This window comes from Panthera uncia, chromosome D2, assembly GCF_023721935.1.
Source record: "Panthera uncia isolate 11264 chromosome D2, Puncia_PCG_1.0, whole genome shotgun sequence".
Taxonomy (NCBI): Eukaryota; Metazoa; Chordata; class Mammalia; order Carnivora; family Felidae; genus Panthera; species Panthera uncia.
The window spans coordinates 58,055,930-58,080,907 of NC_064818.1; the positions used below are offsets into that span (position 1 = coordinate 58,055,930).

Below are 24,978 nucleotides of genomic sequence, written 5' to 3' on the forward strand. Positions count from 1 at the left end.
ATGCTTCCCATGTGACCTTGCACACAGCAGCATTCTCGAAACATCCATAAGGCAGGCACTCAGAGATGTGCATTACACAGAAAAACAGTTCTGATATACCCCTTTTTTAAAATTCCAATATTTTAGCTTCTTTCCCCACAAAAGGTCCCAAGCATGAAACCATGTTTAATGCTGCAAATGTAAAGAAGGATCTTTGCAGGGTGATGGAAATATTCTAACCTGAACTGTGGTGATGGTTGTACAACTCTGTATATTGACCAAAACCATGGAATTGTATACTTCGATTGGATATTAAAATGGACAAATTTTATGGCATGTAAATTATACTTAAAACTTTCAAAAAAAAAAAAAAAAAGCTGTATTAATTTGAGAGAGAGCGCGTGCCTGCGCACACAAGCAGGGGAGGGGCAGACAGAGAGGGAGACATAGAATCCGAAGCAGGCTCCAGGCTCTGAGCTGTCAGCACAGAGCCCGATGCAGGCTCGAACCCACGAACCGCGAGATCATGACCCGAGTTGAAGTAGGATGTTTAACCGACTGAGCCACCTAGGTGCCCCAATATGGCTGTTTAAAATAAAAAAATTAAAAGGTAGGTCTATGCACCCTTAATTTAAATAACTATATAAAGAAAAAAAAAAAAAAGATTCTGTCTATAGATGCCAGATACTGAAATTGACATTTAAATGCACTTTACGTTTTTGCTCATTATAAAAAACTTAAATGCCAGAAAAAATGTCAGCACAAATCCATTACATAAGAAATTAGTCTGAAGACCTAGTCAAATAACTATTATATTATTTTGTGACCTCGTTTTCATTTAATAATAGGTCATGACATCTTTTGGGGTCAATAAACATATCTATATCATCCTTTCAATGGCTACGTGGTCTTCTATTGAGTGAATGTACCATAAGATACTTAACCAGACCCCTATTAATGGACACTTACGTGTCCTTAATGTTAGTCTTTATACATGCGTCTTGCACACTTGTCTGGCTGTTGCCTTAGGATAAATTCCTAGATGTGGAATTTGTGTGTCAAAAGGTTTTCATGTTTTATTTGGGCAGTCACTGCCAAACTAATGAAGTTTTAAAACTCTAACTTTCCCTCTTATTCCTGGATCCACCCTTACCCGCCTGCAAAGGATTTTCCTGGCCACAGACCTCTAACAAGTGGAAGAATCCTTTGAATAATCTGTATTTTTTTTTCCTGTTAATTTTTTATTTTTATTCTCAACCACAGCTCACCCTGGATATTAAGGAGATTCAAGCTGGCTTGGAAAGTAGGGTGTTTCAAACACATTAACTCATGTGTCCCTCTCTCTTGGCCATATGTAACAGATCTCACCCATGTCCAGCTGACCCTTCTCTTGGGTCATTCACCATAGGACCCTAGCCCAATCACTCACCCGATCTCCTCCTATTTAGGCCTAAGTAAGAAGGGGCCCAGCCTTGGCCAGGACAGCTAAAGATATGACCGCAACAGGCAGAAAGTAACAGGAGGAAAAGAAGCACCTGCATGAGAGTCCTCAGAAAATAGACAGGAGGTCACATGCTCTGAGCTGGATCCTCTCCATAGCCTCTGAAGGCCATGGTGCAGCAAGTTTAGGGTGAGAAGCATGTGCTAAGCGGTGGCTGATTAAATCTAGAAGCATCCTATAGGGGGACTGTGCTCCTGAGACTCCAGAGTTTTGCCCAGGTACCACAGGACTGACCCAGGACAAGACAAGCTAATCTCTCTTTCAAAATTCCCTAATCAACGAAGAAGGGACAGAGGAACACTCATGGTGGCCACAGCAGAAAGGGTACATTTCACTTTACCCAACAGAGCTCAACTTTTCCTTCCCTATCTGTTCAGCCAGTGTTTGTAACATGTGCAAGAGGGACACACAGAAAGGAGGGGAAGCAACCTCAAAGTTGCACAGTGTCTCTACTACTGGGGCATATTTGTACTTGAAAAGCTCTTGCCTCTGGCCTCTCTTTGTGACTTCCTGTCTAGCTCAGCTCCTAGAAATAAGCCAGTCTGAAGCTTCCCACCTGACCAATTAATTGCTCTGCCAGCATATGAAAGTCATGCTTATTCCCTGCCTATCCCCACCTCCACCATCGCCAAAGTATCCAGAGGCAACTAGACATTAAGTGTCTCCAGCCTAGAAGCAGAAAGCCACACCTCTCTAGATGGGACAGATGAAGCATAGGAAATCAAGAGAGAAAAAAGGCCCAGTGACCGCACATTATACTTCATCAAGCTTACTAACCCCAGGGACCCCACGTTATACTTCGTCAAGTGTACTCACAGCGTGAAGAGGGCCAGAGAAAGCAGAAGCTGAAGAGCCTTGGCTTTAACGCCTTCTCAAAGTAAGCAAGCTCCTGCCTTCAAGATGCGTGTTCTTCAGCCCGCACATTTCCACGGCTCCAGTCCCCGGGAACAGTGTGCACGTTGTCTGAAGTGCACCAACTTTAGATGGGGCTGCTGTTTCCAACCTGCTGTGAAGACCAAATACTATACCATGACCACCATGACCATTGCTCGAAAAGCTGGATTAGGACTTGGCTGTAGGAAGGAGCAGAGTTGGAGACAGCAGCATAAGCTGAGCAAGAACAGACGAGTCTGAACACAAGAACATGGAAAGGATATATGTGTGTGTACCTGTTTGGGGAGGGGAGCGGGTCATAGCAAAATACGATTTATAATTATTCTAATCTCCTACAAGTTTCTCTCTCCTGACTTGAGATTCTCTCTTGCAATTAAGACTCTGCTCGAGATTTTGGATGTTATCACATCCAACTGGCACTCCATCTGCCCCCCCCTGTACTTTTTTGTGCACCATTCATGTTTTAAATTTGCATTGGAAACTATGAAAAAGGAAAGCTTCTGCAGAAAGCAATTTCCTGGGCCAGCAGCTTTTGGACTAATATTCCCTTTGCAATTACCATGGCTTCTTCATGCACATACTCCCCTCCCACCTCCCTCCTCCTTCCTCCACTTTTCCCTCTCTTGCCAGCACCTTCGGTCTGAGCCAAGCCAATCTGACAAGGTACCACAGACCAGGTCACAAACTATGCCTTACGAAAGTTCCCTGGTCAGAAAAAGGAGCATTAACAAGCGGGAAAGAGGGCAAGGATCTTGAGGAGTCAGCTTAACAGGGCACCCCAGGGGCATGGGGGTTTCATCGGTAGCACACGGGCATAGCACTCTTACACAAGACAGGAAAGAAAACCCCAAAAGTTCACAATCTGAAACTTTGAGAGAGTCCTGATCAAGAAACCGCTAGAGAGACGCAAGGATTAGATGTCTAGTCCACGCTGCCAAAGTCCCCTCAGTGTCCATCTGAAGGAAGAGCCGAATATATCGGTTGGCTTGCTGAGGCATCAAGCATCCGTTAGTGTTGTCATATGTAAAAGCTCTAGTCAGCACAGCAAATTTAGAGTCAGAGTCAACACAGGCCTTCTGAGCATCTTTACAGGCCGTTCCTCAGATCAGTGGCGTCAACATATTCCACTGCCGCCATGCATGTCGGGGTCTCTTCTTTTTCTGATGGTGTGAGGAAAATGTCCCAGTTCTTAGGTCCCCAGCTCCTAACGCCCCAATGGAAGTACTAGAATAATGGAACGGACACACAAAAACGGCCATGAGCAGCAGAAATCCTGTTCTCAGGTGGGTCTTAATCCCATGACCAAGTAGGCCCATGTGGGACTGTCCTGAACTCGGAGAAGGAAGGAAATACAGCAGATACTGTGGACTGCCAGCTGCAGAGCCCAGGAACCAGGACTCTGGTAGATGGAAAGGCGGTGAGGGAGAGAGGGACACCTTTTCCAAAAATGTGGTTTAAAATGAAAAGGAAAACAAGGCACTTAAGACTTGACTCCAAACTGAATACCAAAATCTGCCCCAAATGGCCTGAGAGCCACCTACTTACAGGAGGATGGGGTGATCCTTCCCCCTGACATGACCCTCCTCCCCCAGTACACAAACATACATTATGCTACTGATCCGGCCACATCCCATCAATGCCTTTTTCACCTGGGCCCAGTACAAACCCTACCCCACCCCTCAATCTGCTTACAAGTGTAAGTACCATTGGCCTAAGAAACTAAAAGCACAGAGATTTCATGAAGGTGCCTCTTTTGACTGATCTGAGTGTTACAGCTAACAGGTGGGGAAATCTTCTTAAATATACGAGTATTATCATGACAGGGCCATTGGAACGGATCAGTGCCATAAGTCAGACAGGGCTGGAAGTTTCCGCCCCACCATCAGGTTCCTCTTTAGCCTTGACAGATCAAACTCAAGCCGAAGCAGGCTACAGAGATCAGTTCAGTGTCCGAGCCAAAGGTCTTCACAGTGAGGGACCAAAGCTGCCCTGGCTGGGCCTCTGCCGGCCCGTGTCCCAGATTAATCACCACCAGGCGGGGCCCGGACACCAGCCTGCAACCTGAGCCCAGCAGCACCTGCACAGGGGTTGCCCCTGCTCCTCCCGCACTCCTCTTGGGCAGGACTCCAGGCATGAGGGTGTCCACCTGTTGACGAGGTTACCTGGAACAGGAGGACAAGACACTCAACTATCTTGAATCCTGCAAATAAGTCACGGATGGTTTGAGTGGATTCGTGAAGGAAGGAGCAAAGATACGGTGACTCAAGCAATAAGGTCAGGGCTCCAAGGGAAAGAGGATTCTCAGCCTCTGAACAGAAGGAAAGACACCCAATGCCCCTCTTGACACTGTCTAGAGAGGGACTCCGGCTGGTGAGCAGCAGCTATGAACTAAGGAGATGCTTTGGGGTGTTTGGGACACATTCTCATCATCTACACTTCAACAGGATGCTGATAGGGAGGACAGAGACCAGAGCAGGGATGTCTTTTCAAAACACCCCCAAATGCTGCCAGATATACAGTATGAAAGGAAGCTTAGAAACAACTCACTCTGGCCGCACCTGAGTGGCTCAGTCGGTTAAGCATTGACTTCGGCTCGGGTCATGATCTCACAGTTTGTGGGTTCGAGCCCCACAACGGGCTCTGTGCGGACAGCTCAGAGCCTGGAGCCTGCTTCGGATTCTGTGTCTCCCTCTCTCTCTCTGCCCCTCCCCCGCTCACACTCTGTCTCCTTCTCTCTCAAAAATAACCAAACATTAAAAAAAAAAATTAAGGAAAAAAAAAACTCACTCCGTCGAGGGTGTAGAAGAGCTTCCTTCCTCTGAATGCCAAAACCTTGGAGAACAGGTCTCAGATGGTCTCCTAAATCAGTAAGCTATTTCAAATGTGTACATTCAGAGCTAACAACTACATACGGTATCCGTCTGTGCTAGAATGCACTTTTTAGGAGCAAAGGGCCCTATTATAAATTCTTCTCAGATGGCAATCTCTTTTATATGGTTGCTTCTCTGAGGAGGAAGTATTCTGGACGCGCGGGCATGCGCGCCCGCGCGCGCGCACACACACACACACACACACACACACACACACATCAAAAGGAGGAAGATAAGCATGAAGATCTGTATCTTAGAACCATCTGTCCTATGCCCTAACTTGTGATAGAAGGAGAAAGCACTTATGGGTGCACCCTTTCCCACACACCCTGTGGCCCCAGGGAAGGAAGGGGAGGGAGGGGTCAGGGTCAGATTGAAGTGTGTCCCTTGAAAGAGCAGAAGAAAGCACAGGTCAGACCAGAGGAGAAAGAGCTCCTCCACAGCACCTTCAGCTCAGAAGGAACACCCACATCCTGACTGTTACACCTTGTTCCTCCAGAGCTCCATCTCCAGGAATTCCCTTTGAACTCCGGCTGCAGCCCAGTTAGGATAGAGCAGTGGCTACAATTACACACTTGCGGGGGGGGGGGGGGGGGGGAGGAGGAGGGGGTGCATGTGACAGGCCATGAAAGGTCCCAGCCTATAAAACAGACTGGAAAACAAACCCTTAATTTAAATGTTAATGAAAGTGCTGTGGAGACATCAGAGGCTTCCCGGCTGCTCAGAGAACAGCTACACCAGCTACAGAATTTATGGCTCCCCTTCACCCTCCCGCCTCCCTCTCTGCCTCATCACCCACTAAAGTTTAAAGAGTATTAAAAAAAAAAAAAAAAAAAAAAAAAAAACAACTAATTTTAACATTAACTCCGTGCTTCCACCTTGGGATGTGATTGCTAAATTATCTGTTGGCAGAACAGTGATCAAAGGCGGAAAAAACACAGGCACGCTGCGCACACAGCCCGGAGAAGTCAGCTGCGGCTGAGGCAGGGAGAGGACATGGTCTCTTCCTGATGAGGGAGGACTAGAAGAAACAGCGGTGCAGGCGGGGACCCGAGCCAGGAGGGGCAGGCAGCGGGAGAAAGGCAGGAAGACCTGCCCCTCCGATGTGCTGTGCCCCCAGCTGAGGTCACACAGTGCTGTCTAGTTCACTGTCGCTTCCCCAGGGTCCAGCACATAACAGTGCTTAGGTATGTAGACAGAGAAAGAGAGATAGGGAGGGAGAGGGACAGAGACAGACAGAGAGATGGAGAAACAAAGAAGTTAACAGAGACTGAGGGACGGAAACGTATCCCTGTCAGGACAGGTAGGGTCTCAGTGCACGACTCTGCACCTGCAGTATCCCATCTTCTGCAGTAGCCTCTGTTTCTATTTGTGGTGTTTTATTTAAGTCAGCTCTTGACAACTGAGCCAACCTTGCTGGCCAGGGAAGCAGTGGCTCCCACACACGGGTCCCGGGCCAGCCAGGGCTGGTTGGGTTGCTGGTCTCAGGCCAGCAGCTCAGCACATGAGCCTCCCTGTGCCCGTCCTGCCCTGGGTAGTGGCAGAAATCCAGGGTCTTGAGGAAGTGAAACCCACCCCTGTGGCATCTCGTCTTTGCTACTGATGGATACACTCGCACCCGCCAGAGAGGCTTGGCTCGGTACGGGCAGTGAACTCTGTGCGGCACCCGCCACCCTAGAGATTCAGCAGGACTAGACTCCGATTCAACTGGATCCCTACACTGATCCTTTTCCAACTTACAGTCATTTCAGGCTGGACCAGGGGACCCATCTAGGATTACCCAGAGCTTCCTCCTTTCTCCAGGTGTCACACACCTCCCCTTCCAACCAGCCCCTGGCCCCTCCCTGGTGTCTTTGTGCCTCTGACTCTCTCATCCAGGACCACCACGTGCAGGAGGCTCCCTCTTGTGTGCTCCGAGCCTGGCAAAGGAGGACACTGAGCCGTTCCTTGCTTAGGGAAGGTCTCTTTTTCCTAGACAGGCCCCAGAGGAAGCTTCCCCCTGCCCCGGTCCTGGGAAGGCAGGATGGAAAGATCAAGTCGGCCACAGGCCAAGCCACAACGTAAAGCAAGACAGTCAGCCAGCCATCAGAGTCTTTCTTCAGGTTATCGAGATTAGGAATCCTCTTCACAACCCAGCTCTCCATCGCCAACCAGAAAAGGCAAAATTCAGAGAGACAACCTTTACTTTTGACTCCTCTTCCCCTAAAAGCTCTGTTATGAAGTCTAGGGCCAAAGGCTTGCTGAGCCACTGGCAACCAAAAGAATCCAAACTGAAAGTTGGCTGTCTCTTTTTCCAATCTTTCAAACTTCTCAGTCAGAGAAAATGCCAGATGCAATTACTTTTCACTAAAGAAAGGTGTATTTCAACAGGCTGGTGAATATGCGTTTACCACACACACAACACACAGTAAACCCTGTAGCCGCTGGAACAAACACCCTGCTCTCCCCAGAAACCCACCCTCTCCCCGAACAGTACACAGCGATTGCTTTCCTTCCAGACTCTCCCTCACCTCTGGGAGAAATGAAGCAAGAGGGGGCCGCTCCTCCATCAAAACCCCCCAGAGGCCTCAACTCACTTTACAAATTTGAATCGGTACATTTCATGCAGACTTGGACTATTCCCCCAAAAAACAAACAGGCCACCACAGTGAGCAAAGTTACACAAAATTATATTGTATATTTAATAACACAGCAAAGTCAATTTTCTACACCTATACCACTCATATATTTCCCCAATGACAGAAACACGAGAGAAGGGATTAAAACCCAAGTGTCCTGGGAAGCCTTCCTGACCACACTCACTCACACGATAGCAAGTGTTGTTGGGAGATGGGGAAAGGATTCTGCGGAACACCTTCTTTCTCCTGGAGGGCAATAAAAATGGTGTCTGCAGAGGAAGGGGGAGCTGTGGGCTCCTTACTCTTCCCCTAGCAGGCAAACAGGACAAGTGGGTCTCCGGATTCATTTCACCACTAGGGTCCCACCCCCACTGTGCAAACCAGAGTTCGACAAGCGCTCACACCCCTAGGATGGTACAAGCACTCACGGCTGCCTGATTGAGCCCAGGCCTCGAGGACGTAGGGCCTCCCCCCAACCCTTCCACCTCAACTCGGGCCTCGAGGAAGAGAGAATGTTCTTCAGGCCCCAAGAGCCTTTCAAGGGCCACAACTTCCGTCCACCATGCCGGTGGATGAAGGCACAGCAGCGACCTGGGGCCTGCCTTGTGGCCAGCCCTCCACACCACAGTACGGGCCACAGCCTGGAGGCCTGAGCACCAACTGCCGCCTCTTCTGCCCCATGCCACGTGTGCCCTGAGTCCGCCTTCCCTGGGCCTCAATTTCTCCCTCTGCGGGGGAGGGGCGTGGTGGTGGTGGTACCCCCCTTCCCCCTCAACCAGAGATGGCTGAGTTTTGAGCACTTAGCATCAGCTGGGAGCCATTACAGCAACACGCCCATCTCACCCCGCCACGGAGTAGGATCCTCACAGGAGCTTCCACATACCAAGTTCAGTCATTACACAGGGAGTGAGGAAGGAAGGAAAGAAGGAAGGAAGGGATAGAAAGTCAGAGGGAAGGAAATGGAGTCTTCAACAGTTCTGTATTTCCTCACTCTTGAGTGTTGGCCAACTTTATTCAGCTGGAAATAGTTTCCTTTTGGAAATAATTTTTAAGTGGCAACAAAACTTATTGCACATTTTTAAAACTCTGCGTTTCTGTGTTACTCATGGAAAAGTGCTCAGCATCCAACGTGACCTGGGGAGGTTGTTTGTGAGATCCGCAGTCATACCCAGACATATACCCTCCCACCGCAGGTGAGCCTCCCACAGCCCTTCTCTCACTCATCAAAAGCTCCAGGCTGGGCCTCCGCTACAGGAGGGCTTCACCTGTAAGTCATGAATCTTAAAAACAGGATTATTGGCGTCAGGGCAAGAAGACGGGTAGGAGGGCACACAAGAGGTAGAGAAAAAGGTCCTTGTCTGCCACCCTCCTGTGGAGACTACTGGTTTTCCTTCTGTGGTTTTGAGTACCTAAACACAGCTCTAAGCACATATCTGGTATTAAATATCACCCTCCATGGCTGTTTACGGATCAAGAACTCAAGGTCATGGAAGGAAGGAAAGGTGACATTTGGACATGAGACGGAATACCTGCTTTCTCCCAGCAGGAGCACCTCAAATAAAGCCAGAGGCTTGAGGTTTCCTGCTTCCTGCTACAAGTGTCTAAGCACACGCATAAGGAAAGAAGGCAGGCAGCCCCAGCATCTGGATAAATACAACGCAAAGCTCTCACAAATGGTTTTCAACAGAACAAACAGATTGAGAAAAGGGATGCGGCAGGTCTCCTAACCATTCAGGTGCCTTCTAAAGAGAGGTACAAGGGAGCAGTGAGAGACTGGGAAGTCGTCGGGTAACCCAGGGACACCTGACCTAGAGGACACCTGCTGCCCACCTCCACTCATGTTCTTCGTGAGAAGTTCATGGTCACATCCCATTAGTGGCCACACTTGCGACCATACTCATACATACCAACGACCATACTCAACAGAGAGGGTGGCGGGGAGGGGAAGAGAAGACAGCGAGGACAGAAACACTTATGGGGGTGGGGGAGAAGGAAAGAGATTCCTGCAGAGTTCCCACCTCAAGAAGACTGCTGAGGAGGAGGGGAACTCCAGGAGGGCCAGGAGAAGCCCCCGGCAAAGCTGGAGATGTGAGAGACAGCAACTAAAGCCTTGAAACAAAGGCTGTCCCCAAGAGGGGAGATTCTGGTTGCCATAAGGAGATAGCCCTTCTGGCTTTGCAGAGCATTTTCTTACTCATTATTTCAGGTCATCTTCACAATAATCTAGTAAAGCCTATAAAGGAAACTGTATTCTCATTTAATAGTTGGGGAAACAGGCTCAGAGAAGGGCACGGCTTCCCGAGGCTACCCTGCTGGTGGTGGCAAAGCAGAACCCCAGTGTTCCAGCACAGACCCCGAGGCTAGGAGGCAGTGTCTCCCCAGACTGGGAAAATGGATGAGCTCATTGAAAGGTTCAAACTCATGGACGCAGGGAGAAGAAATGGATCTAATAATAGGATGAAACATCCCTATCCCAGTACTTTTCAGGGTAAAAGAAAATGGGGTAGAGAGAATAGCAGCATATACCATGGCCCTCTAGTAAAGACATGGCCCCAAGTGCAAACTATTTTCAAAGAGTCAAGCTGGGGAAGCGGTCACCTCGAACAACTATGGTCCGGTCGGTAGTGAGCAAGCGTCACCCTAGGGCCAAGGCAGGCCACCAAGAGGACAAGAAGCCTCTGGAGGAGAATGAGAAAACAAAAGACCCAGGTTTTCACTGAAGATGAAGCATATCAAGGACTCGGCAAAGGTTCTGGCACAGGGCGAATGGCGAATGCTCAGCAGCAGCTGGTAGTGCGGGCTGTGGTAGATTAATGCTAGTACTGTCTGAAAGCTAAGTCCTTCCTCAAAGCCAGTCTGCAAGTTGTGGCCAAAACAAAACTCCGTTTACTGTATTCGAAAAGGCTTCTTAATGACGGGCTAGACTCTGTCCTCAACCTCTTTCACAGACACGATCTTCAACTGTTAAAGTGAACACGTGCTTCAACACGTGTTCTACTGTGAAAGGGTAGCCCACCACATTCCAGAGAGGTGGCCAGAGTAGAGGACTAAGGGATGGGGTGCTGAGAGGGCCTGGCCGTGTTCTTTGGCCTCAATCTCCAGCCCTGAAGGGTTTCCCCTCTACCACCGGCCCCACCCCAGCTCTCCCTAGTCCAAAGCCAGCAGAAGTCCACAGGGCAGTCACCAGCCCATCTGCCACCTCCCACAGGTCCCTTCAGTCCTCACACATACCCAGCCCACAGGCCCCCAAGCCTGACCAACTGGCTTTCAAACGGGCAGCAGTGGAAAGAAACTGCGGAGAGGACAGTGCTCAACGGCTCTGTTCTCCGCCCTCCGCTCCCACACACTTAGGCCTCTCTACTCCCTGCTGGTCTTGCCTTCCCGCTTTCCTAGGATTGCTAGAATGATTTGTTCTGAACAGCGACAGGTTTATAGGTTAGCCGACACCTCCGCTCTGTGGAATTTTAATTAACTTCTCTCATCGTCAATATGCTAAGGAACGGGGTCTCCATTCTCTGGGGTCAGCAGTGTGTTTCAGGTCCTGCTATATCAGCCGTCAAATTGAAGAATTAATGACGTGGCTAATCGGCTCTAATTCTTTAGAAAGAAAAAAAATTTGAAAGGGAGTTGCAGAAGGGGGCAGGAGGAGGGGTGCAGGCTCCGTGGAGTAAGGAGAAAGAGGCTGAAGGGGGCTGAGCAAGGTGGGGAACCCACTCTCTCGGAAAACGAGCGACAGACTTAAACCCAGGGCAGGAGAGTGGCAGCCCCCCAGCTTTCCCACTGCTCGGTAGGTGGGGAGTCAGGGATGAAGGCAGTGAGGGGGAAGACCCTAGAAAAACAAACCGTCTGATGGAGCAGGTGCAGGAGGGAGTCTATGTACCCTGCTGGGGAGGAGAGAGACTCTGCCTTGGTTCAAGAAAGCCTGGAAAGCAGAAGTCAGGATGCAAAGCTCACTCACTTAGAGGTGAAGCCACAGAAATACAGACAGGCCAAGGGGGAAGGTAAGGCTACCACCAAAAATTTGGCATGTCTGCTATGATGCTCAATCTACCCCACATACGTGTCTCTGGATGAGGGCCCAATTGGACATGGGCCCCACGCCTCTCCGGATGACTCAGCTCTGTAAGCGATACTCTAGAAGACATTTTCCAAGGGGAACAAACCACAGATGTGGGTTGTGAGAGCAGGTTGGCCGGTGTGGTCACTTCCCAGGAGTGCTAACAGGCCTCTGCTTTGGAAGCGACTCCAGAGAGCATATGCTCCAGAAGGGGCACTCTTGTAACAACTGGAGTCAGTTACATTTTAACAGTATCTTTTCCTTCACCGTTTCTGGGGTAGACGCCCAGGAAGTTAGCCCCTGGGATGTTGTCTCCACCTCACACATATATGATGTGAGCCACACACCTTAGGTCTCTGGAGGATTTTCAAAATCTCCAGGAGAGAGGCTTAAAGCAACCTAGAATATACAGGTGGACGAGCTTTCTAGCCCACCCAACCTCATAAAATAAAAGCATTATTATACAGGACAAAACCATATCCAAAAACGTCTCCCTTACCTGAGTAATGGGCTGATAGCAATGGACCAGACTCGGTCTTCGGTCTGGATGGTGTGTAAGCACTGCCCCAGCCGGCCTGATGCCAAAGGCCATACCTGGAAACAGCAGAAGAGATGCTCTCGTCAGCATCGCCTGGGATTGGGACGTGGGGTGAGCATCCCCAGGGCGGTGAGGAAGTGGAGAATCCTCTCTGTCCTGCAGACGCAGAGCTCAACGTATGAGCCGAGAGGCTTCCCCAGCCTCCGGCTCGCCTACCTGACTCCCAGGCAGAACCGCCCTCCTCAACATCCACTTGAGAGCTCTCTTCACCACCCAATTTTATAGCAGGGAATCAGGAGCTCCACACTCCAGCTGAGACGTGATGAAGCCGGGTGAGCAGGTGCGGCTTGCCTCTCTCAACAACCTCCTCGTGCTGGTGGGTTTTCCTCTTTCCTATCTCTCACCCAGATTTTCCTTTGGGAGGTAGGGAGAAGGAGGATGATCAAGGCACAGTATGGGGGAACAAAGACAGAATCACAGCAGAATTAAGAGAGAGGAGCAAAAAGGAAGACACAAGAGAAGGGGAGAACGGAGGAAGAAGAGAGGCTTCAAGGCACGAAGGTGGTATGTTCTTGTTTGTTTGTTGATAATGCCCAGGATCCAGTGCTATTCATGTCGGCAGGGAATTTAGCACCTAGTGTCACCAAAAGTAGCAGAAAAGCTTAACTCTTTTAAGCTTCCATATCTCCTACAGGTTAAAAATATTGCTTGGAGCACATTATCTGGTCCCTATCAGTCAGGAATGTACATTAGCAGCCACTCCGGGCTTAACTCTAATCAACACTCAGGGAGCCCTCTCAGCAGCCAGTGCATTTAGAAATCTCCCATTAAGCACAAGGCCCCCCTCACCTCACCCAACCCTAGATGACACAGTCAGGGAAATAAGCCTCTAACCAAACAGAAAGGAAGCCTCAAATGTACAGGGCTGTCCCAGACAGCAGCCAAGGAGGGATCCTGGGGCAGCCAGATGGATCAATGACCTCTCAAGGTCCCTGCCGTGCTATAAGGGGAACACACAAAAGCCAGTCAGGACCTTAGATGGAAGAACTTTCAGGAAACATTCCTTGAATTTAAGGGGCAGGTGATGGAGTGGGGGTGGTCTTGCCTTCTTGGGGTCACATGACATGTCTTCCCCATAAAAGGAGAAAGTGTTTTCAATCTTGTGTATGTATAAAAGGTATATATGAGTTATTTCCAACACAGGGAAAAGAAAATAAACTTAAGAAGATTCTGAACAAGGAGGGGCAGAAAACAAAAGTGAATACCACGACTTTCCTGGAGTGCCATGATTCTGGCTTACTCTTCTGGATCTACAATCAGGCCCCTTTGCTAGTAACTAGAGGCGTTTCTACTGTCTTCTTTCAGATAGTCCAGGCCTGGAAGAGTGGTTTGCCTTTCCTCAGATGCGAACTCCCTAGGAGGCGGGTTGGAAGGTGAGGAGACACTAAGGACTCTGATTACAACATCTATGGGGACAACTCCAGTCCTGGACTCACCAGTGCCACCCCCACCCCCCCTCCCCCGGGACGGGCTGGTGGATTCCAACACCGTACAAACCACAGAACAAGGTTCCTGGCCTCCGGGAGTCGCTCAGGAGGCATGTTGCCAATTCTGAGCGGATGTTGGGAAAGCCACAAACCCGAGTGTCATGATGCCTGAGGGACAGGAGTTGACAACAATATGCTGATCACACTTTCACCCTCAGTGGTCAAATCCAAAACAAACCCTTCCCTGGAAAAGACATATCTCAGTGGAGGTGGGCATTTACATAGTCCTTTTAAGAAGCAGTTGACAATATGTATCAGGACCCTTAAAATGACCGAAGCCTTACACTCAGTAATTCTCTTGCTGAGATTCTATCCTAAGAAAATAATTCTAAAACAAAGAGAAGCCTGTGTGGTAAAAATATTCCCTGCAGCCTATGGTTGCAGAAAGAGCACGCATGGGCTTTGGAATCAGACCCATTTGGGTTTGAACCCAGTTGTTACTTATCATCTCTGATCTTAGGGATATTTCAAGACTTCTTAGCCTCAGTTTCCTCGTGTGTAGAATGGGAAATAATACCTATCTTTTGAGGGCTACAGAAATGTCAAGATATGTATAAAGCACCTGGCACAGTAATAGCACAGCGTTTGGAAGGGATTAGGCACCCAACAATGGTGGTTCTTATTACTTATTAAGCCATTAAAGATGACACAAATAATTTGTAATAATAATAGGAAACTTTATAAAATAAAGTAGATACAGTAGGGTATATTGGCTATCCACAATATATTACAAGCATAATTATGTAGGGATAAAATTAACCTAAAGGATAAAAGGAGAAAATGAACAAATGTAAAGGGCTTAGCATCGTGCCTGGTTACACTGTATACAGTTACAAAACAAACAAGCAAACCTATGCGTTGAAAAATAACTAAAAGAAGAAAAAGAAAAAACAAACCCAAGTTCAAATGTTCCCTCCTTCATAAATTCTCCCCTTTCAAGGCAGATGTGATCTCTCCACCCCTGAACTCTCTGGCCCTAGAGGCTTACACTTGACAGTCCTGGCCACTTCCCCTCAGCTTCGCAGCCACTGCACGCACGTCTCAGCTCCCCTTAAAAAGAGGGGCAGTCTCTTCCTTACCTTTGAAAAACCCTACTGCCTTGTACACTAAGCCCTGCATACAGTTGGCACTTAAAAGAATGAATGAAAGAACAGAGAAATAAGGAGGCAATGAAAGAATGGTCAGAACCAGCCCAGGCCCACGAAGAACATTCCTACATTCCTATCACATCTCAGGATGGGGCTGGCCTCACTAAAGCCCAGAGGGGCAATCCAAACAGAGTCTCAATAAGCTTGAAAGTAGGGTTGGCAGGGGCGGGGAGGGGCAGGGAGAGGAAGAATCTGAGCAGTCGCTAACTCAGAACTCAGAAGTCTTACAAAGAAAATGTTTTAGTTCCTTTCACCCCAATAAAACAATCTCTTTCCTAAAACACAGTAGCTATTTGGGGGAACTCCCAACAAACAGGCTATAGATCTTTACAGGCAAACATGAGTTTGCCTAAGTTCTTGCATAGGTTTGGGCATATTAGAAGCAGCTACAGAACTGCAGAAGCCACCGAAAAGCCATGGAAACCTGGCTAGAAAAGACTGGCTGTGGGTAGCGTGGAAATGGGTCAGGAAGACGAAGGCGGCTAGAGGCAAAGACAACCACATAGCGGGAACAGAAGCAGCATCCAGAAGTCTGAAAAGATGAGCGGGCCCAGAAGTCACCAGGGAGCCCGTAGATAGCCGACCAGTTTTCTGGAGGTGAAGAACCCGGGGGGAGAATTCTGTCACTGTCTTCAAAGAAATCCTCAAAAGGAATACAATGTGCTGCAGTGACAATTTTAGAATTTAGAAAGTACCTGTTTTAACGCTTAAAAAAAAATCGAATCCACTAAATGGGGTTGCGTTGGTACTTCAAGCATGAAACAAATCCAATATCCCAAATAAAGATGCTGTCCCCTGACTAGAATAGCAGCCCATCCCCCTGAATTGCTACCTGTGGTCATAAAGCTTAGTTTATGCTGCTCTGGGTATCAGACCACAGAGAAGAGACTAGAAGAGACGTTACTGAGAAGGAGGAGCCAGGGGAAGCTCGAAGCCATGACAGGAAGATGCCAGGAGATGGGAATATTTAGGCCACATGTGCCAAAAAGATTTTTATGCAAGTTGATTTCTGAGGAGTACAGCGAGTTAAGGCCAGTGTCTTTTCAAGGAATGGTAAAACGACAGCGACCAATCAGAACACTGAAGTAAGGATAGGGTGGACGGAATGGGAAACAGGCAATAGGAACTTCAGTTTCCGAGTTAGTTCAAAGGTTTTCTGGATTTTTCTCAGGCTTCCTGTGCTGGTGAGCATGTCTCTCTGACAGAATGCAAAGTGTTAGGAAGAAAACAGCCAAGGGAGGAGAAGCTTCCGTAAATAGAAAGGAACATACGTAGCCCTTCTTTTTATATCAGTTGGTGGCATGTTTATAGGAAGGAGTAATCACCAGAGGGTACGTGGAGTCAGAAAAGCTAGTGAATAAAAAGTGCCACTGCCCTCTCCTGAGACCCTCCCTAGGTGTCTCAGAGGCCCGTTTGCTGACACGAACAGGCATCTTGCTCCTGTTGGCGCTATGATCTCCAGATGCTGAGAGGAAACAGGCGAGTAAGATACTACCAGGCCTCCTGCACCTCAGCTTAATTGTCAGCAGAGTTCCCACAGCAGCCCCAAAGGACCAGGCGTGTGCGGGCCCTGCCTGGGGCTGCGGGACACAGGGGTGGAGACAGAAGTTCTTCTCTGTGTCATGGGTGGAGGCCTGTTTGACCCAAACGTGGGTGAGTGGAGTCCATAAAGCAGAGGTCACACTACTTCTCAACCTCATTCTGTTTTGCCTTGGCAGATGTCTGACCGTAGACCAGGCAGTTTGGCAATGACGCACCAAAAACGCCTTTCTCTCCTCATCTTTCTACTGCTTACTGACCACATCACTCTCCAGAGAAGCAGTAAAAACACATTTTAATTATCAGCCTGATTGCTTATAAACAAGGTGGTGAAAAATTAGCCTCCCTAAACAGAAAGCAAGCAAAAGGAGGGAGATTTTAAAATAAAATATTGGGGTCAGAACTCAACCCACAAACTTGAGGAAATTCAGCTCAGGGAGGAAAAGCTGGCCAGGCCCTCTGTTTTTGAGTTCACGCCACATTTCAAGTGAGTGGCAAGCTTCCCAGCCACTGTCCACTCCTTTCTCAGGCCAGCTGGCAGGGATGTAGCCTGGCATGGCCAGCCGCATGCCAGAGGCACATAAGTGAGTCCTTTATCGTGTTGTCCCCCTGCTGCCCCCACCCAATGCCCTCAGCCAATCCCAAGACTCAAGGCCCTATCCACCCTCTCCCACCCCACTCCCTATAGACAGGAGGGAATAACAGTACCTAAGGGGGACACCACTCACCTTGGCCGTCCTGTCCCTGGAGCCGCTCACGATGATGCCCCCTCTGCAATCCACACAGTTCACCTCCTGTTCATGAGCCGAGTACTTGACAGTGAAGGTGCTATGAATCTTATGAACACCAATCTTCCCATCTCTAGGAGAGAAATAAGGAGCCCATCCCCAATAGCCAATTATTCTCTCTGTCAGAAGAGAACAAAGCTACGGAAGCAGCCCGAGTCTCTAGTGATGTCCAAATCTGCTAAGTTTTAGGCAACTCAGCTCAAAATAAGGTGCTGAGCTTCGAGATAACTTTACTTCCTCAGTACACTTGGGGCTGAACAGAGCTGAGAGACAAAACAAATTTCCCCCTCGAGAGTATCACAACCAGCTTCACTTTTCATTAAAGGCTCTTCCTGTTTTCCTTCTCTGGCTAACCCTATTAAGTGTCTTTGGTAAATCTCTCTGCTTCAAATGGAAAAAAGAAAACAAAACACTCCTTCTTCTTATGGTCTCCCTCCTCATCCCTTTGGAGTTGAGACAGAAAAGCGAGAGGCAGGCAGGCAGAAGTTCCCTGAAGAATGCTAAGGAAGAAGGAGGAGAACTCTGCGGCACTTACCCTCCTGCACTGATAATATGCGAGTTGGCCAGCACAAAGTGGCAAACGTCCTCATCATGCCCAGCAAAGACTCCCAGGGGCCGACGGTTCAAGCTGGCACCATCTGGGCGGAACTGATAGGCCAGGATGAAATTAGCCTGGGATATGTACAGAGAATCACCTTCTAGCTGCATCCAGGGCATCTGACTGCAGAGATATAAAACACAATTTAAAGATCATCAAGATACAGCATGAAAAGTTGACTCCAATCTTTAGAGAGGCTGACCGATTCTCAACGTAGTGAGAATAACCTGCACTTTACCCCCCTCCTCTCCTTTAAAATTACCTCCCCGTAGGCTACCCTCAGACAACTAGAGAGACTGAGCTTTGTAGTAACCTAATCTTCTCTGGACTTTCTAAAACAGAGTCAGAATTAAACGACCAATTAGATATCACTTTTAATGGGAAAATGCTTAAGACCTGAATTACTGGCAACTTAGATTTCTTTTGGGGAGGCAGAGCTCAGCAACTATAATGACTGGGGCATGGACAGGGTCAAAAACAAATCTTCCACCCAGAGAAAGTGATTTTCTTTCATTACACATCCTCACTGATTTGAAGTGTTAAGTGATAAGTTTCGAGGTTCCAAGACTCCCATACATACCTCTTCCCCAACAGAGCAGATGGAGAAAAGAGAAGAGTGAGCCCTGAGAAGCCCCATTCCCTTATCCCACTAGAGCAAAGGGGCCATTTATAAGTGAAAGGAATAAAGCCATTTAGGAAAGGATGCTAATGTACTGGTTACATATCCAGCTCCACACAGGGGATATCTACGTTTCGGTATTAGAGGGTAAGTGGGGCAATGGAAAAACGGCTTCGCAGCAGTCCGCTACAGTTCAGGGGTCATGGAGAAATAGTCAGCTCTCCCAGGCAGCTGATAAGAGAAATCCACAAGTAGTTAAAGATTCCCTCCACAATCCAACAAAAGGAAGAAAGCTTAGAAGCCACAGGCCAGTCCCATGGCACAGAGTGAGCCTCAAGAAGAAAGAAGACTCTGCCAGACCCCAGGCTCTCTGGTGGGGACTAAGCCCCTTCCCCAAGGCAGACAACCCAGCAGCCTGTCCTACTCTATGGAGGAGTTCTGGAGCTACCAGGTCCCAAGCAAGGCTTAGGGACGGCTGATTCATCCCCATTTACAGAGACACCATCTCCCACTGCCAAGCCTGTCTGAGCAAACTGGGCTGTGTTTCTTCCCCAGACTCCTTAATACAAGCGTCATGGGAATGTGGAAAAGTTCTGCAAATTGACTTGACGGGCCATTAAATGCAGCTTGGACTTTGTAGTAGCTGAGTTTCTGCTCAGGAGGTTTTTACAAGTGTGTGCATATATTATATAGAACATGTGTTGAGTAGGTAGCGATGCCTACATTCTCACTCATTATGCACTTCCCTCTTCAACATCCCCTTGCACGAGTTTGTGGCACACTCAAGTGGGGAGCAAGCAGAAGGGGTTGGAATGCATGTGTGTAGAGCCATCTGGTAAACAGCCATTTGCCGAGGACAAGAAACCAGGTTCATGCCAGGTGAACGGTAGAGAATCCCGGGGCAGCCTGGTAACTGCTTTGTGTGTTTATTTGCCAAACTGCTTTGAAACCAGCCCCAAAAAAGACGTCAGGGACAAAACCTTGATAGAGAAATAAACTTTACTTTCTGATATTAAAAGGCAAAAGCGGGAAGCAGAGAGTACAGTTTTTCATCATAAAAATCCGTCTTTCTCCCTAGTAGTTTCTCTACAGTCACCACCACGACCAGTACCCCCACATAATTCACAGCCACCACCAGCCATGAAAACACTAGGAACTGGACACAAGCAAGAGAGAAGGGGTCATCAGATGAAGAAGCCGGTCAGTATCTCTCAGTACAAGCACAGGTCAACCTGGAATGAGGAACCACGATGCTCCTTAACCATTCCGACCAATCATCAAGGAGCACTTGCTTGGCAGGGAGTCAGATGATAACTATGAAATAATGTAGCATCAATGAAGCATAAGATTTGTGGCATTAGCAGTCCAAAGCCACTGTCTAAATTTCCTAGCAGTTCTGAGTTCTATCTCCCGTAACATCTACAGCCAAGCCTTTAGATCCTATTTTGCCTTCTTAATAAAGTAGGGGAGAGGGCTAACAGACACCAGGAGTGAAGCATAGCTCTGTAGAGTAGATTTAAAGAAAAATAATTATAAAACAAGATGGGTTGAAATACTGGCTTCATTTAACTCTTTTGATGAGGTAAGTTAATAGGGGTTACCTCTGAGTGGTTGCTTTATACGTAAGTTCTATTTTCTTTAAACTTTTCTATTTTTTCAAATCTCTACAATAAACATTTGTTATTTTTATAATCACAAACGTGTGGAATTTGTTTAAATAAAGCACATTTGATGGCAATTTTTACCAATGTGAAAAAAATTGTCCCTCTGATGCCTGCTTTGTGATGTTTAAAGGATCACCAGTGCCACACCACCCAAGACAGGCACACTTACACTCCAGCTAAGACCAGATATTTTTACTTCCCAGCATGCTTTTCTGTTCCAGGTAGCTTTGAAAGAGTCAAGGAGTACCTGGGTGGCTCACTCGGTTGAGCATCTGACTTTGGCTCAGGTCATGATCTCACAGGTCATGAGTTCGAGCCCTGCATCAGGCTCTCTGCTGTCAGTGCAGAGCCCACTTTGGACCCTCTGTCCCCCCCCCCCCCCCCCGCCCTTCCCTCACTCATGCTCTCTCTTTTAAACATGAATAAACATTAAATTTTAAAAAAAGAATCAAGAGGCTACTTACCTGCATCTCCACTTCAGCAGAATCCCCTCTCGGCAGCGCCCCAACCTCCAGTTCTGAGACACCTTCACCCGTTCCTTCACTGGGACATTGGCCATCCTGTGTGCAGACAAAACAGATAATCCAGTCACTACAACGCATTGCCAACCAGAGAAAATTCCATAGGCTTATGAGGTAGAACTTGGGAGTATCTGGAATATATCTAGATATAAGTGACAGGGTTAGGACATGAGAAAGGATTAACTTTTCTCTCTCCACACTGGGATAACCAAGAAAGCCAAGAAGAGCCTGTCCTTTACAGTGTCTATAGTGATGCCAAAGCGATCTAATGGAGAAAGGATAACAGTGCTGGAACTACTGGCTATCCATAAGGAAAAAAGTAAACTCTGACTCCTACCTCACACCATATAGAAAAATTAATTCAAAATAGATTTAAACATGAAATCTAAAACTATAAAGCTGATAGAGGAAAATATATCAAAATATTTCTGCAACTTGGGGCCTGGGAAAAGGTCTCTTAAGACACAGAAAGCAATAGCATACAAGAAAACTCTAATGAATGAGACTTTATCAAAATTTAAAATTTTTGCTTACCACAATGAATATACACACCACATTCTGGGGGAAAGTGTTCACAAAATATATATCTGACAAAGGGCTTATATCCAGAAAATACTAAGAAATTATAAATACATATGTATAACTGTATACATATGTATATGTATATATTGTATATGTATTTATATGTGTACATATAATTATACACACACACACACACACACACACATATATATATGCATATATATTTTTTGAAGGCCAGTAAGGAACTCTCCTACAATCTTGGTGGCATAGCAAAATGGTAGAGCCATTATGGAAAAATGTCTGACAGTTTATTATAAATCCAAACATATACCTACACTATGACCTAGCAAATACCCAGGAGAAAGCATACACCCACAAAAAGACTTGCACAAGAATGTTCACAGGAACTTTAGTAGTAAGAGCCCAAAGTTGAAAAGAGCCCAGGCAGCCATCAGAAGAATGGCCAAACACCCCATGATGTATATTCTTCCATGGAATGCTACTCAGCAATAAAAAGCAATGTACTATTGATATACACAGTAATGTGGGTGAATCTCAAAAGCTGAATGAAAGCAACCTTACACAAAAGAGTTCATGTTGTATGATTCCATTTATGTGAAGGATATTGGGAAGGATTATTATTATGTGAAGGATATTGTGAAGCATTATTAAGAAGGATAACTAATCTATGGTGGAAGAATCAGAATAGTGATTACCACTGGGAACCCTACCACTGGGAAGGGGACTGACTGGGAAGAAACATGTAGAAACTTTCTGGAGCAACATTCTGTGTCTAAATCTTAAAGGGATTTGGGTTACACAGGTGTATATGCATTTGTCGAAAAATGCATCAAATGGAAAAAAAATGCCCCAAATGATACACTTAAGATTAAAGTTTGAGCATTTTGCTGTATATAATATTAAGTTTATTTATTTATTTTTGAGAGAGAGAGAAAGAGAGCACATGCACAGGGGAGTGGCAGAGAGAGAGGAAAAGAGAGAATCCAAGCAGGCTCCGCACCGTCACGCTCTGCACTGTCAGCATGGAGCCCGATGTGGAACTTGAACTTACGAAACATGAGACCATGACCTGACCCGAAGTCAAACGCTTAACCGACTGAGCCACCCAGGAGCCCCTGTATATAAACCCATAAACTAATATATGTACGAGTCAATTGTATGCATGCATACTGTAGTGTTTACAGGTGGAATGTACTGATATCTGCAACTCACTTTGAAATGCATGATAACACAAATACACTAAAATGTTCATTGTAGAACCTAGGTCGTGGGCATATAAGTGTCTGTGGAATAATTCATTCAACTTTGCTGTTTTAAATTTTTCATTTAAGAAAATGTTGGGGGTGTCAGTAGTGCTTTCTGGGTGAGGAAAATAGAGCAGTAAGGAATACGAGAGCACACTAGCGTAGGAATGGTGTAGTCTGTGACTGGGTTGGAGCGGCAGGTGGGTAGGGAGAAGAGCTCGAAGCCACTCTGAAAGTACACTTTGGGACAGAATTCTGAAATTGTGGGCAAGAATTTGAAAATTTCATTTTAGGGGGCGCCTGGGTAGCTCAGTCGCTTAAGCGTCTGACTCTTGATTTCAGTTCAGGTCATGATCTCATGGTTCGTGGGATCAAGCCCTATGTGGGGCTCTGCACTGGCAGCATGCAGCCTGTTTGGGACTCTCTCTCTCTCTCTTTCTGCCCCTCCCTCACTCTCTAAACAAACAAGCATTTTTTTAAAAGAAAATTTCATTTTAGGCCCCCACAGCTCCCCTGTGTTTCCTTGGCCTGCTCCACTGGACAGTACAGGGTATGCTGCTTGGGACACGGAGTGGTAACTACCAGGTCTATTGAGAAAAGAAGAGAGAAACATGCATTTCCTCCCGTCTCTGCTATGCCTTCACACTGACTACCCTTTACCAAAAGGCAGCCGTGAAGTCCTGCTTACAAGATTATGACAAATACAGATTAAAAACGATGGTTTTGGTAGGCAGAAAGAGAAGATACCTAATCCGTTTCTAGATAAATAATACTCTATCTACCTCCTGATCTCATCTCATTTGTTCATTTGTATAAACTAATTGTTTTTGATTAACAAAATGATACATCCACAGGGTAAAAAAAAATGCCAATAGACTGATAGATACTGTAGATGCATTTATATTGGTATGTATTTATACATATACCCAGTTTTTAATTTAAAAAAATAGTACACTATTTTACTCATTGCTTTCTTAACAATATATCTCAGGAAGCATTCCATATCAATACATTAAGATCCATCTCATTTTCTTTAACAGCTGCATAGAATTCTATTGTGTAACTCAATCATCATTTGACCAGTCCTTTACTGATTCACATTTAAAGGGCTTCCAGACTTTAGCTATTATAACTACTGCTGTTATAAATATCCTTATATCTCTATTTAGGTGTGAGAACCCCAAGCAGGCTCCACGCTGCCAGCGTAGAGCCCAACATGGGGCTCGAACAGAGGAACTGTGAGACCATGACCTGAGCCCAAACCAAGAGTCAGACGCCCAAACTACTGAGCCACCCAGGTGCCCCGATATTTTTATTTCAGACCTTACTATGGAAAATCTTTCAACATAGTAAATACAGTTTAGTTAATCCCATTGAACACTATTTAAAAAATGATTTAGAATGTTTCAATCTCTCTGGATCATAATTCCAAAGATAATTTATTTAACAAACATTTAATGTGGTGTTTATGATGTGCCAGGAACTGTTTTCATTTACCTAATGCTTTATGCATAGTAAGTATCAATAAGCATTTGATGATAAAGCAATTGTACTTCCTGTATTCTATCCAATTAGAAGACGTCGGGGGAAAAAAAAAAAGACGACATTGGAAATAAGCAATAAGCAAACTGGCTGATACTGCAATTTAAATACAGAAAGCCAGAAATGACCCAAACTGATATAAACCAATATATAACAAACAAAGTAAAGTTTTAAAGTAAGGAAAGAAATCTCCACTTCATCAGTGCTATTGGGTTTGTATACCATGTTCCCAACCTTATGAGAAAGAAGGAGGAGGAATATACATGCCTAGAAAGAACGTGGGAAGTATATACTCTAAAATAGTTAACTGTGGGTAGCCAACTTTGGGTGTTTTATTTTCTTTGCATTTTTACATATTTTCCAATTTTTCTACAATGTAATATTTTGGTGAACAAGAAAATACCCATTAAAATAATAATGCTGGTGATAAAACTGGAAATCAATAGGTTAAAAAAACTGATTTAGATTCTTACATCTCATAAATAATATAATAAATCCTTGCAAAATGAAAGTGAATTTAAAATAGCTTTTCAGGGCTCCTGGGTGGCTCAGTCGGTTAAACTTCCAACTTTGGCTCAGGTCATGATCTCACCATTCATGGGTTCCAGCCCCACATCAGGCTCTGTGCTGACAGCTCAGAGTCTGAAGCCTGCTTCGGATTCTGTGTCTCCCTCTCTCTCTCTGCCCTTCCCTTGTTCACGCGCACTCTCTCTCTCTCTCTCTCTCTCTCTCAAGAATAAACATTTAAAAATTTTTAATAAAAAATAA

The 24,978-nt window shown here is 46.5% G+C and overlaps 1 protein-coding gene across 2 annotated transcripts in view; it reads right to left on the bottom strand.

Moving 5' to 3' along the window:
* The window catches only part of FBXW4 (F-box and WD repeat domain containing 4), an 81,128-nt gene that overhangs the window by 40,994 nt on the left and 15,156 nt on the right, over nucleotides 1-24,978 (bottom strand). For both annotated transcript variants that reach the window (XM_049645601.1, XM_049645602.1), the window contains exons 2-5: nucleotides 20,825-20,920; nucleotides 18,015-18,200; nucleotides 17,420-17,552; nucleotides 12,419-12,513 (exon numbers count right to left, since the gene is read on the bottom strand). In XM_049645601.1, coding sequence (XP_049501558.1) covers nucleotides 12,419-12,513; nucleotides 17,420-17,552; nucleotides 18,015-18,200; nucleotides 20,825-20,920 — 510 coding nt within the window. The remainder of the gene's footprint in view (nucleotides 1-12,418; nucleotides 12,514-17,419; nucleotides 17,553-18,014; nucleotides 18,201-20,824; nucleotides 20,921-24,978) is intronic.